The sequence below is a fragment of the Populus alba genome, chromosome 2 (genome assembly GCF_005239225.2).
Source record: "Populus alba chromosome 2, ASM523922v2, whole genome shotgun sequence".
In the NCBI taxonomy this organism is placed as follows: domain Eukaryota; kingdom Viridiplantae; phylum Streptophyta; class Magnoliopsida; order Malpighiales; family Salicaceae; genus Populus; species Populus alba.
Window position 1 is genome coordinate 9675944 of NC_133285.1, and position 14907 is coordinate 9690850.

At 31.1% G+C, this 14907-nt stretch overlaps 1 protein-coding gene and 1 long non-coding RNA gene across 3 annotated transcripts; both read right to left on the reverse strand.

Moving 5' to 3' along the window:
- Positions 1-1675: 1675 nt before the first annotated feature.
- LOC118063475 (uncharacterized) lies at positions 1676-5314 on the reverse strand. The gene is made up of 3 exons (XM_035077520.2): positions 5062-5314; positions 3235-3383; positions 1676-2165 (listed from the first exon to the last, which is right to left on the reverse strand). Exons 1-3 carry the CDS (start codon positions 5245-5247, stop codon positions 2027-2029), a joined length of 474 nt encoding a protein of 157 aa, XP_034933411.1. The 5' UTR covers positions 5248-5314; the 3' UTR covers positions 1676-2026.
- A 4627-nt stretch (positions 5315-9941) lies between these two features.
- Positions 9942-13912, reverse strand: LOC118063445 (uncharacterized). 2 transcript variants are annotated; one of them, XR_012169294.1, is made up of 4 exons: positions 13604-13912; positions 13418-13521; positions 13208-13276; positions 9942-10052 (listed from the first exon to the last, which is right to left on the reverse strand). It is a non-coding gene; the product is annotated as an uncharacterized lncRNA (long non-coding RNA). The 2 variants fall into 2 exon arrangements; XR_004689906.2 differs by lacking the exon at positions 9942-10052 and adding an exon at positions 10060-12365.
- Positions 13913-14907: the final 995 nt, after the last annotated feature.

Sequence of the window (14907 nt, forward strand, 5' to 3'; positions counted from 1 at the left end):
AATATTCATGATCACAAACTTAAAAAAACATGTACGGTAGGTTCATATATAATAATCAATAAAATAATTGCTAATATTATTTAAAAAATTATTATAATCTGATCTGAAAAAAAAATTTTAATAGTATTTAATGGAATAAAATCTGAATTTTTTTTTTATTATAATGAGTTTTGACTAAACTTTAAGGAAAAAGAATAATTATGAAGGATGACAAAAAAAAGTGAAAAAAAAATGCTATAACCTTACTTGAAGAAAAAAAAAATAGAATTAAATGATATTCAATGAAAATAACATCCTAAATATAATTTCAATTATTTTGTTAAAAATTAAGAAAAAAAATTAAAGGTTGTTTAAAATATGCTTAATTGCCTGGAACTTGGAGGACCACACCAGTGGCCCAAAATAAAGATGAGGCTTGTGTGGGCTTCCAAATCAATCCTGCATGGTCTGCAAGTAAAGCAAACGATGCATTATTTGCCAAAGCAGATTCCTGCTACTTAACGTAGTCGAAAAGTTAAGTTCCAACTTATTTGACCCAACAGACCTATTTTTACCCCTCTTTTCACATGAAAACAGCAAGAAAACACCATAGAATGCTTAGAATATGTTTGAAATTGTGATAATGATTGTGGTTTAAAGTATTTTTTTGTTTAAAAATTATAAAAAAGATGTTTTTTTTTTTTTTTTAAAAAATTAATTTTAAGATCAGCGTATCAAAACAATATGAAAATATAAAAAAAAAATAATTTTTAACAAGAAAAAAATTTAAAATTTAAAAAAAACTCAGTTTCAACGACGTTCCAAATAGAGTTTTTAATAAACCAATTTCTAACCTCAAAACAATCCTTTAATTTGTAAAAATAATAAAAAAACAAACAAAAAAATAACCCATATTAATTAAAAAAAAGATGAATGTCGTGATGTACTTTTTCTAACCATATAAAATATAAATAACATCTTAACAATACTTCTCTCAACAAATAACTCATTGACACACCAAGATTTACTTTTTTTGTTGCTAGAATTTGACCGACCAGACTATTCCCTCTTCTTTTTTGTTTTCCAACTTTTTTTTTAAAACTAAAATACAAACATGAATAAAATAAAATTTTGAATCAAAACTTAAAATCTAAAACTAAATGGTCAAAAAATGGAGTTATAAATAATATGTATACTGAACATACCTTTTCACACATTTGAAATAAACGTCGTTATTTTTTCTATCTTAATACTACAAATTCAAACCATACCTCAAGAACATTCAAAGAGAAAAAACAATCAACCCACCAATGACCAAACACCACAAACAGAAATGTAAAGATGCAATCGAATAAACAAAAGTTCAGTAACCAAAACAAAGAAATAATCCATTATTAAAATCAATAATGAAATGTTTAAGCATGCACATAGCTATAGCTATAGTGAAACACCCAAAAGATTTAGTTTTTTTAACTAGTTTCGTTGACCACTCTCCGTTGTTGGTATGAATTTGAAACGTTCAGACAACTTTTTTTTCAGTCTTCCTGCGAGAAAAAAGTTACGAATTCTAAATGGCAGTGACTGGAGATTCAGTTTCATTTTGCAGAGAGTTTTTTTGGATGCTAAATTAACACGCACAACGTTAAGTTTGGGTTAAAATATAATAATAATAATAATAATAATAATAATAATTCAGTTTAAAAATTAAAAGTAAAAGTAATTTAATTTAATTTAATTTAACCAAAGTTACAGTGCCGTGAAAATGCGCCATACGCTGATAACAGCTGTATGATACGCCTAAGATACACGGCATTTCTCAACTGTACAGAGATTAACTCGAGATCTTGTCCTTTTCTAACTCGATACCTTTATCCTTCACTTAAGGAACAGGGTGTAAACAGTAGTCAGTGCAAGAACGTTACACATATTCAAATATCCTTCAAGTTCCGACTTCTATACAAAGATATGATAACCTTTATGCAGAACTGCAGAAGGATTGGAGGCTTTTAAACACGTAAAACAACCACTCTTTTAACACATGCCCAACTTACTTGTCTGCATTTATTCCAAAGATCCGAACCTTGTGCATATTCGGGAACTTGGCAACAACAAGCACTATCACAGCAAGAGTGTTGAAAATGAGCATTGGATGTTGATAGTCAGTGGTGTGTGAGGCTATCAAGTACCTGCCAGAGACAGCAAATGGAAGTGTAATCTCAATTTCAAGCATGGGAAAACAACATCAAAGTAAATTTAAGATCAGTGTAAAAGAAGGCCTAGCTTGAATGGCCAACCAATGCATGAAATGAAACACAAAGGGCTTGCCAACGCAAGTGTGTTCTATTACAAATACATGTCAAGGGAAAACTTAGTGCTGAGTCGCTACTGTCTAGAACACAGCTAATGTGCATGGAAAAGGTTAAACAGCTACCTGGTGCTCTGGTTTAGACACACAACTAGAATTTTTCCCATCATTTAGGCAACTTGAAGACAGAAAAATCGCATTGCTCTATGGAACTAGAATTATAAAAATCTAGCCTGAACCTAGGAGCCCACCAATTCAAGCAGATTTTAATTGGCCCATGGGAGCTGCGTAACTCCAGTAACCAATATGCAAACCCATGTGACATGCATCATGCTTCTCCAAATCAATTTAAGTATGTAACCCAGGAAAGACCGGCATCTCACTAAAGAGCACAATGAATTCTTACAATATCAGATTCTTCACATTCAGTGATTGCTTCCAACTTAACTCAAATTGTACTCCATTGCTATCAACATTAGGCATCAAAAAGTTCAAGCTTTGACAAGATTCAAAGTGCATAGTCTATCATGGAAAGGTAATTAATGAGATCTTAATTTGCTCATGTCTTCCCAAAAACATAATTACATCTCATGGACAGTGAAAAACAGGGGCAAAAGTATTCACTGTAATCCAAAAAAATAAATAAATAAAAAAGCAGAAGGCCCAGAAAAGGACAGCTACGAACACCGCATCCACACAAAAATGAGAGAGGTTTCCAAGCTTCATGACAATGAGTTCCACATATATATACAATTCAATCATTCTGTGCATATATTATAAACAACAAGATTGACGAGGAGCATAAAGCAGACAAGAAAATTTTGCTTAACATGCATATAACTATGAACCAATCAACCAACAAATTTTTTTTGGTGAGGAAATAGGGAGCATGTCAGTATGTGTGCACACAAGCATACTTATCAATATAAAATTTCTTTCAGAAAACTTACAGCACCACAGGTACAACAGTTAGAAACTTTCTGTTGCGTGTAAGCTGCTTCCCTTTATCTATCTGTTCCCACCAGGTCAGCCGATTATAGATCCCCTGGTCTTCAGCAAATGGGGTTCCTTTCTTCCAGTGGAAAAAGTGATAAGTGATCTGAAGAGCGAAGCATTCTAATCAATCATCGTTCAACAAAAAATGGAGCAACTTAGCTGCGACTGGAAATGAAGACAGATAGAGCACTGAAATGAACATAGAATTTGTCATAATAGTGAATGATGATTCATGCAACAGTTGTACAGGTGGTAGAAACAGACCAGCGTTAAGCCATTTGTAATGCAAAGAAAAAGAAAAATGATACTAGTTAAAAAGTTCCTACTCTGCTATTGCTAACAGCCACAAAAGCATTCATTCAACTCAATTATACACTATTTACCTACTGTTTCTATTCAAACAATACACGCATACCCCAAATGACATTTTTTATATATTCAAATCTGCAGTGAACACACCCTATACCAAACAGTTCATAATGAGGGAAAATAGTAATACTCCACAAAAAAAGGATATAAAAAAACTTCCTTCTAACTGAGGCAGCATTAAATATTAACACAAGTTACCTAAGAACTAAACAGGGTCATATGACAAGGATTCAACAGATAGACTGCAGAGGATCAAAATATCAGCATAGTTACAAATCAGTCCAATCCCCACATGACACAGCTCAAAAACTTAGTTCAATAGATCGTAATCTCCTCCTGTACCTTGATGTGAAATGCAAGGAATCAAGAAAAATAATCCAAAAGCTTATACTACTTGTTTGCAGACTTTCCATTTAATATATAATCATCGTGAGAAACTGGTTCTGAAGGAAAAAATGATGCTGTTCTCTTGTGGTTACACCAAGGTAAATAGCCCATCATAGGTGGTAAATCCATTGCATATCCACAACCTATTAATGTCATAATTAACACGTGTGTTTCCTACATCATTTAGTAACTAAGCTTAGAAGAAAACCCGAAAAAGCTAACAGTTCAAAACATATAGCCTCACAGGTTTTAAGAATGTCTGATTAAATTCCACGTACCCTAATGCTCATATCTTGTTAGCATAGCTGATGAAGTTTCTTGAGGTCACTTTGTAATAAATTCATAGTAGTACCAAAGGACCTAGAACCAAATTCTACTTGTACGCAGGGTGGATGCAGGTTCAAGGGAGGAGGAGGTTAAAATGCCTGTGAAGAGTGCACAGCTATTCTACCATATCCTTCCAAGTTTAGTGAGACACTCCGATCAATCCTCTATTTACCTGGATAACTTATTTATTTAGGTTTTTAGCATTCTTTCATGATGTTAGCTTGTGGTCATCTTTTAAGTCCAAAATCCTTCAAAAAACAACTCCATGAAAACTTCATACAAAGTTATCCATTCCAAACTTTCAACCAAATCAATGAGTGTATTGGCAGTGCAACTCTTCTGTTCATTGTAAGGAACGAAATAGAGAGACCAAGTTCGCCCAGGTATCTGCTTGTAACAAACAAGTGAAGATCAAAGGTGCTCACTTTAGCATTTGAAACCGAAAACACTAATTCTAAGGCTAGTCATTCGATGATAAACATAATCTAATAATTTCACTTAATCAAAATACGATGCAGCTAAAGAAATTTGATAAATTGAGCAAACTAAACTAAACCCCAAAACCAAACATGGATGCAATCCTTGAAACTCCTAAAATAAGAACAACAGCAGGCTTTCTTTCTTCAAACCCGAATCAAGAAATTCCAACCTGCCCGATGAATTTTTTTTTTCTTTCAAAAAAAGGGAAGAAAACTTACAGCGAAGTGAGAGAGATTGACGATGGTCCAGGCCATGCCAGGAGAGCAACCAAAGATAGAAAGAACAATAAGCCAAAAAAAGAACAATATTAATATGTAAGTGGTCCAAACCCCTGGATACATGAACCACTCCGTGTTCCTATTCAGATCCGCCGTTGGCACCGCCGTCACATACAAATTCGCCATTTCGCTCTCGCTGTCTCTTTCAGTGTCTTTTCTTTTCGTTTCTATATCAAGTAGTTTTATGATTTACAACCAGTCTGGTAACACAGTGATTGTATTTTAGATTATTTTTTAATATATTAAAAATAATATTTTTTATTTTTTAAAATTTATTTTAATAATAGCACAACAATAATTTATAAATACTAAAATGAATTAATTTAAAATATATTTTTTTAAAAAAACAAAAATAAACAGATTTTTTTTATGTGATATGGTTGGTTATTGATTATTATGATGATGATATTTTTATTTTTATTTGATTTAATAATAATAAAAAGAAAATGTTTTTGATGGTTATGGTTATTAGATTGTGGCAGAGAAGAATGTAAAGAGTGATGGATGGCAGTGATAATAAATTATTGGAGTGTTGTTGTGATTGATTTTTAAAATATATTTTTATATTAAATTATTTTAAAATAATTTTTTTATTTTTTTATTTTTAAAATTATTACATCCAAAATAATTCAAAAAATATATAAAAAATTAATTTTAATAATTTTTTTTTTTGAAAACATGTTTTGCACGTCGTTCCAAACCAGCTTAGAAGAAAAACAAAAGGAATCTTCTCCCGTTCTTGGCTGCTTGGTTAAGCATCAACCAGAAAATTAATTCACTTCTATTATTATTTTGATTTATCAGTTATCACTAAAATATATAGTATACCCGGTAAATTTTCTTTAACTGATAATACCGATGCCACCTATCATTATTCGATGTCGTTTCACGATTGTTTATATAGTGTATTTAAGAATTTAGTAGTAATTATTTTTTAAAGTGTTTTTTATTAGCAATGTATTAAAATAATATTTTTTAATTTTTTTAAAATAATTTTTGATATAAACGTATCAAAATAATCTGAAAATACTAAAAAATATTAATTTAAAATAAAGAAAAAAATAAAAAAAATTAATTTTTTTTTAAAATACCTTTAAAATATAAAAATGACGAATGACATACTAGATTTTCTTGCTTTAGATCGGGATATCCGTGGAATGAAAAACATAAAAAAACTAGAAAAATTAAGGATTAATAATTTAATTTTAAAATATAAAATTAAAAGAAAATTAATTTAAAAACATATTGAAGAAAAAACCTTGAGTTAATTAAAGTTTATTTTATTAATATGCCACCCAAATCATTGGATGAGGATATAAATACCGGTTCAATAATAATAATAATAATAATAATAATAAAAAAGCAGAGATAGGGTACTAAATTAAACAGAAAATATTTTAACTAAACAAAAGGGTAATGCTGTAAATAAGTTTAACATGGAGATATAAAAGTGTTTTGGCTTCTCTCGGGGACCAATGTTGGCCGGCCATGCATTAAGCAAAGAGAGGGGGAGGATTTTTCTTTTCTTCTATTTTCACCTAAAATCCTCGTAAAAAACAATTAATGTTGTTATTAAGAGGTAAAATACTCTACTCTCGTGTTTGAACAAAGTTTTAATATATTCTTAAACTTGAGTATGGATGTTTGTGTTATGGAACCAAGATTTTTGTATGTTCGGATGTTTGAAAGGATGAATTTAGTTTTGCATTTTATATTTAGTTTTAATATATTTTTGTATGTTCGGATGTTTGTATGGTCAGAATTGTGGAAAATTAGAAAGAAATCATGTCATTCCTTCTGTGTAAATTTTTGGCCTAGGCATAAAAATAGGGAATGAACTAAATTAGTTAATTGTTATGAAATTTGAGTTGAGTTGTGATAGGATAGGTGTAAAATGAAGGGTACGAAACTAATTCTACAAAACAAAACCAGAAGAAAATCTCATTAAAATCAATAACATAAGTTACGAGATAAAAATGAGCCTGTAAAAGAAAAAAAAAATCATGAACAAATCATCAAAAATTAAGAAAAAAACAAATAACAATAAAAAAAATAAGGACAAAATATACTATAAAAAATAATGGAAAAAATAATGATGGACTAAATTGAAAAATAAAATAAAATAAGAAAAGAATAAAAAAGTGCAATTAAAAGAATAATGATCAAAATTAGATAAAAAATAAATGAATAAAATATTAAGGGATGAAATTAAAAAATAAATAAGAAAAGGACAAAAAAAGAGCAATTAAAAGAATAAGGGTCAAAATTGATTAAAAAATAAATGAAATAAAGTTGAGAGACAAAATTGAAAAGAAAAAAAAAATCAAGAAAATGATTAAAAAAAATAGCAATAAAAAAATAAATACCATGTTTGATATAAAAATTAAATACAACCAAGTAGAAAGTTATGAAATTGAAAGAAAAACAAATTCAAAAGAAATCCAAAACAAATAAAGACAAATCAAAAGAAGTAGGACCATAATTGAAAGAAAAATAAATGGGAGAACACATTTGAATTTTTCCTGACCCATTATAGATTTCAAGGAGAGAAGAGAGAGAGAAAAAAAATTCAGCATTATCATGAATTTCACTACACTTGCCGCCCCATTAGCTACCTCTCCACTAGACGCTTCTGACAACATGAGAGTTGAGGCATTTTGACTGTCACATACACCATTTAAAGGGAAATAAAATAATTTTACTATTGGTTGGGTTTTTTTATTATTTTATTATTATTATTATTAAAAATTAATTTGCCCTTAATTCAAATAAAAAAAAATCATTATGAAAGACTAAAATATCTCCATAGAAAGTAGAAAAAAAATTACAAAGCTCAAATCCAATAAAATGCTGGATGATGAAATAGAAAAATATCAATTAAAAATGTTGCATGTGTACGGCATCGCGACGATCATCCACCCTCAAGGTTGACGTAAGTCTATCTGGCAAATATAGGGAGACAAGGAATTCTTGTCTTTTATCAGTGAAAAATTGGAATGGGAGTTGCCATCTAGTATTTTAGTCACTAAGAATCCTAACTGGTCTCAGAGAACGGGTACGGAGACTGGTCGCGTAAATGAAAGGTATTAGTACCCCAACTACATTTTACCTAAGATAAGCTGCATTGTTTTGTTGTCTAATAAAATTTAAGAATTTTTTGTGCTTTCTAATTGTCGGTTTGTCTACAGTTTAAGAAAAATCCTTATCTATAAGGAGATCCTTGTCTTATCGGCTAAAAACCTAATTGTTCTATGTTGTCAAAAGAAATACCTTTTTAATATTGGGAATATATTTTATGTATACATTCATAATCCCTGATACTAAAACAAAACTAAATATGTTTTTAGAATTTTTGAAATATTGGTCAAATTCTCGTGACTGCCAAAATGTATGCTAAAACATATTTTTTTGAAGTTTTCTTTGTTGTATGAAACTACAATATGATTTTTAGCTTTGAAAGACTTGTGGCAATCTGCATGAAACAATTTTATTTTTTTTAATGTTTTGATGAAAACCAGGTATTTTAATACGCGATTTGTATTTTTACGATAAAAATACAAACCAATATCAAGCAACATTTAGTAGAAAATACACGAAAAATTACAAATTTTCAAAAAAATATTTTTTTGAAAAAACAAATTTAGAATTGGGTCGAACCCGACCCATTAAACAGTAGATGTCTCCACTGTTCACATGCAACGTGAACAGTGGAGAAGAAGAAAAGAAGAGGTGGAGAGGAGGGGGAAGTTAACCTGCAGCTGCTCACAGGTGCTGCTTGTGGAGGTGGCAGAACGCCGCTTCTGACAGCGATGGAGGTGCTGGCGATGATAGTTCTCATCGTTTCTTCCCCTGTGTGTTTTTTTCTTTGTTTTCCTTCTCTGCTTCTTGTTTCTTTTTATTTTTTTTCTCTCTCTTAATTCTCTCCTCTCTATCCTTATTATGCTCCTCTCTATTTTTTCTTTCTCTTTCTCTATTTTCCTCCTTTTTTTCTTCTTTTTTTTCTTAAACTCTCAATTTTTTTTCTCCTTTTTTTTTTTGCCTCCCCCCCCCCTTTTTTTTTTTGTGTGTGCTCTCTCTTCCCTATATTTATAGGCAAAAACATGGGGGAGAGAGGCCTACTACCCCTGCCCAATCGTGGCGTATGGGTAAGGCGGTCCAATATGCAACTGCCCTTGAACCGTTCAAGGGGTACGTCTCTTCTATTTTTCGACCACATGGCACACAAGTGGGGGGTTTTTGTTGGTGACTTTTTGAGGGTTTTGGAGAAAGAGGGAGAGGAGAAATACAGGGGAAGGCTGCTGCCACTACTAAAAAATATAGTAATTAGCAACTAACTACTCCGTTGCAAATAACATTAAAATCCGTTGCTAAAACAATTTAGCAACGAAATCAGCAACGGCAAATATCAGATGCTGATTTGTCGTTGCTGATTTTTTAGCAACGAATTTATTTGTTGCTGATTTTGCAGCAACGGATTTTTTGTTGCTAAAATCAGCAACGAAAAATCCATTGTTGGTTTTGTGAATCAGCAACGAATTATCCGTTGCTGATTGATGAATTATTTCCAATCAGCAACGGATAATCCGTTGCTGACCGTATATTATTTTTATTAAATTAATTATTTTATTTATTTATCAAAATGACTTTTAATTTGTTTAATTAATTATTTATGGATATTTTAAAAATTTTGGAATATATATAACCAACATAAATTAATATTAAAAATAACTGTATCACTAATAAAAAATGGAATAAAAATAATATTCATATTATAAAAATTTAGTTAAACTTGCATGAATACAAATAAGTCGAAGATATATATAAAAAAAAAACAACAAAAGATACAATCATGTTGTGTCCCTCAGGCTGTGGAGCTTGACTATGGAACCTAGATGAAGAACTTGTCCTCCGAGGGAACTTGGCCAAACTCTCTGAAACAAAATAAGTAAATAAATAATTCAGTGCCCAACATGACAACATAGGACAAGTATGGTATGATGGTGATAAGTATGATTATCATAGCAACAACACCATGTGCATGAATTTTTGCAGGAAACATTCACGGGGACACCTTCAAAAAATCACCAACATAAAAGTAAAAATAATAAAATAATAGCCCAAGTAAGAACTCGTCAAACATACCCATTGGTCCAGTTCCTGTTTCTCGGCTATAATCAATCAAGTCTTTCATACTATTTATCACTTCTGATATCTACAATGATATAGAACAAATTATTACGAGAGAAAAAAATCAATCAGACAGCAGATAAATTTAGCAACCTCATTAAACATTCTTGAAATCACCATTATCCATTTGACATTCTTACTATTAAAAATATTTTCAGTGCCATATCCAGACTTTAAGGAATCATAGGTAAATGTTGACAAAATAATTAAGATCATTTTCAGCTGTTTGTGACAGATTTGTAAAAGCATGAGATAAGCATGTAGAAGCCATCCAACTTCAACCAGCATTCATTACATTATCAAAAATTTACAACCCCAGATCATTGCAAAAGCTGTTTGTTGCAATAAAACCAGTAGTTCAGACCTAAAGATATTTCCAAGCCACAATTTCAAACAACCATGGTAGATAAGGAAATTTATAATTACAGTGGCAAATCAATGCCACAATATATTATAGAGATATTAATTAATCTATAGTGAATAGAGGATATTAATTACTATAATGAATAGAGGATGATGCGATACAATGTAAGCTAGGGTAAAAAGAAAATATATTTGCATAGAGGCTAGAAGCATACAGAAATCATGATATTCCAGTACAAAATCAGCTCTTAAACTGTTGTATCTAATGGAATTTAGTAAAGTATAATGAAAGTTGTTGAAAAAGTAAAGCAACTGCCAAATCTTGTAGGAAAGTGAGCCATCCATGTTCATCATGTAATATGTCATCAAGTACAATCATACCAAAAATAACAGATAAATTAACACCTAAAAGATCTAGTTGAGAAAGTTGAGCAAAGATTCACGAGCAACCGTATTATGGAAGGCAATTCATTCTAGGCATGACTACTTGGTACAAATTCATTGCAATGAGCAAAAGGACAGCATAGGAGAGCACATATGCATCAAATACTGGGAAAAAAGTTTCAAATCTAAACGGCGAATGAGAATGAAGAAGAAAATAAGAATGCTTTCCTCTAGAAAAAAACAAAGTGAAAATGAATGAGTAAAGCTCAAATCGAAGACACTACAATATTTCAAACCAAAAGGTTCTCTTCAAAATTTTAAGAGACCCCAGACATACATCCTATCATGGAACTAATTATAGAAAATGCACGCTACTCATGACATTTAACACTAAGCAACCACCAAGGAAATTCATGAGCCATAATGACCCTAAAATAATTTAAGAAATCTCCTGAAGGCACCGTACATATCTCTTAGTATATCCTAGATCGTTTACTAATGGCATTTCCAAGGCTTTTACCAGTTGTCGAGCTGATGCAACAAACCTAAAGAAGGATAACTCATCAATTAACAAATAAAGGGCATGTACAACACTATACATGTATTACAAAAAAAAGACATTGCCCATTGCTTTCATGTATAACAGTTCATAAATGAATGGATGCAAAACTCATAAAAACACAAATTCCAGCAGATATAGAGAAAATAAGTCTACAAACTATGAAACAAATGGTCAACCACAAAGGATGAATGAGAAGGTACATAATTTTTATCACTTTGTGATAAATGTAAATTTTATCCCTTACATGTCATAAATCTAAGTAAATGCAAACTCAATCAAGACATAACTAGAAACATCCCTCCAACCATCTTTTAAATCATCTAATGAAGAATAGAAAAACTATGTTTGAAATATAGTAACTGATAGTCTAGTCTCATATCTCTCATGGACATCCTAAGCAAAGATGAGAAGAAACATTGTAACCAAGTATTAATTTACATTTGTATTCAATATCACAATCACACCATATAAATTCAGCTTGATAAAATGAATGAAAGATCGTTGTACATATCTAATGGAAATATTGAAAATCATTGAGCTTGATTGCTAGAGCAATGGTACTCAAATAATTGCAGCAACTTTGTCACTATCGATATTGCATGCTCAACCAAAGGCTCATGGAATAAACACAATGCAACGAGACAACTTACATGGTATAGTTATTTTGCAACTCTGGGACAGATAAATTAGACGATGCAGTTTGAGTGGCAGCCTGATATTTTTGAGTTGCAGCACCAAGCTGACTTACCTGCAACATGTAAGGAAAAACACTGAATACTTGATTTATATTTGTAAGTAAGAATCATCTTATAGCCCCTAGATACCATATAACAGAAAAACCTGAATTCTTGATCAATGTTTCCACAGGGCTATAAACCATATAGAAAATAACACATAATAAACACAACCACACAAGCAAAAAGTTTCCACAGGGCATTACTTAAAATCAATGTTTGTTCATGATAAACTGGATATTTAAGTTGTTTTAGCCTTTTATGGAAATGAAAAGGGCCACGAACCAGACTTTGCTAATAGTATGTCCATATAAAATCAACAAATATATAATCAAACTACAACACAAGTATCACAAAATCAGCTACATCAAGGTCCAATTCAATTTATTTATCTGATCCTGATCCACTGACCATCTCTATGGAAGCACAAATCTTCCTAGTGCAGTGAGTTAAACAAGCATCAGTACATAAAGATGACATGACAAGTAAGAAGAAAGAATAAAAACTTAGTAATGGTGCTCTTTCATACCAAAACTGATTCTGAGCATTATTTCTAACAAGCTAACACCAAAAGCCACAAACAAATTCAATTAATTTCACTTCGAATGAACAACATACAAGGATTACACTGATCAATGTTATTCCACATGCATCAAGCATGTTGATTGAAAAAGATTGATTAAAATAGCAATTCTTAACCTACTTAACCCATCATCAAAATGAATAATTTGTGCACAAAAAGGTACATATATTGCTGAATATTGAACATATCAGTGTCAATCAGCTAAAATAGTGTGGGTAAAAAATGGTTTCCAATATGAATTAAAAGTAACTAATTAAGTGAAGTGAGGGTAACCTGTGGTATCAACAATCTTCGAGGTATAAGCTTTTCATGTCGTGGAGCACAAAACTCCCATGAGCATATCTGGCAAAAGAATGGAGGACCAGAAAACAAAAGAAATCAGCCAACACTTCCTAAAGAATTTAGAAGACAGGAATTCAGCTAACACTTCCTGAAGAATTTAGAAGCTTATAAAAGCAAAAGGGAATTTCTCCAAAGTTTAACCTTCAAATCTAGAGAGAAGACTATCCGTAGTTGACCATCACGAACAACACGAAGTTGCTCAAAAACACTTTCCTGTATTGCTTTCGCATAATCCAGAACAACACCTGAGATTGTGAAAGTTAGGTTAAAACTTGTTAGTGTAAGTTAAATTGCAACGGAGAAAAACATAAATCCTAAATTAATTACCTGATTTATTGAAGAAGAGAATGCAAAACCCAACCCGTTTACAAAGAGAAAGGGTGCTAATGATGGGTCTGTGTTTTTGATGATTTACAGAGAAAGATTGAAATTGTTAAGATGAAGGAGAAGAAGATGAAGAAAAAAAAATTAACGATGCTGAAAACTAATGAGAAGAAGATGAAAAGTTTGGGACAAAAGGAAAATCAAATCGATGAAGAGAGGGTGATTTTTCTATAGTTATGGATGTTATTAGGGACGAAGGAGATTGGGAATTAATTAATTTTCAACTGTTGGTTTTGTTTTCTTTGTTTTAGAAACACGGGGCGGGGGGGGGGGGGGTGGTTCAGGTGTTGAATTAGCAATGACAGCAAAATAAATAATTAACGGTATATATAATTTTTGTTTTATATTAATATTTAAATAATTATTTTTTTAATTAGTAACAGATAATCCATTGCAAACTTTACGTTGTTTTTAGCAATGGATTTTCCGTTGCTAAAATCTGTTGCTAATATTAAAAAAAATAATATATATATATATCCGTTGCAAATCTGTTACTGAATTTAGCAATGAAATTATCTGTTGCTAAATTCAGATGCTAATAGCCTTTGTTTTTAGTAGTGTGCTTCTTCTTCCCCTGCCTTGCACGTCCAGGAAAATAAGAAGACCCACAATGCCGTTCAAAACGGCATTATTTTGGGCTTTTTTTTTCTTTTGAAACAATGGATGAAACGATGCCGTTTAATGATATCCTTTTTTAATCTAATTGGTTGGTTGCTATTATATACCATAAATCAATATACAATAGTCAACTAAATGTAAAACATTGGCAATCTTTCCCGAATAGATCATAAATAAATGGACTGCGAACATGTCTTTTGCTAGATTATATCATGACAACTCATATCGACATGCATGTGACAAGAGATATTTCTATATAGGTTTTTGAATTTATTAATTTCTTAACGAGAGAGGTTGACACGGTCACTTACAAGACGCCTATATTTATATGGAATGGCGTGCTCTTTTTATTGTTCCAATCTTGAAAGCAAAATAATAAAAAACTTTTACAATTCTTTGGCTTGGTTAAAAAAAAAAAAAACTGTATAGATTATTTATAGTTTAGAGTTCAAGATTAAATAAATAAATTATTTTTCTTAGGATAATTGCTTCGCAAACTTACCATGAATTTGAAATATACTATGGATTTGATAACTAAGTTTGAGGCTCCATTAATTAGTGTTTGCCGTGAAACATCCCGTTTTTAGATCCAAAAGTGGCAAAGCATCAAAATGAAAAGAAATTACGCT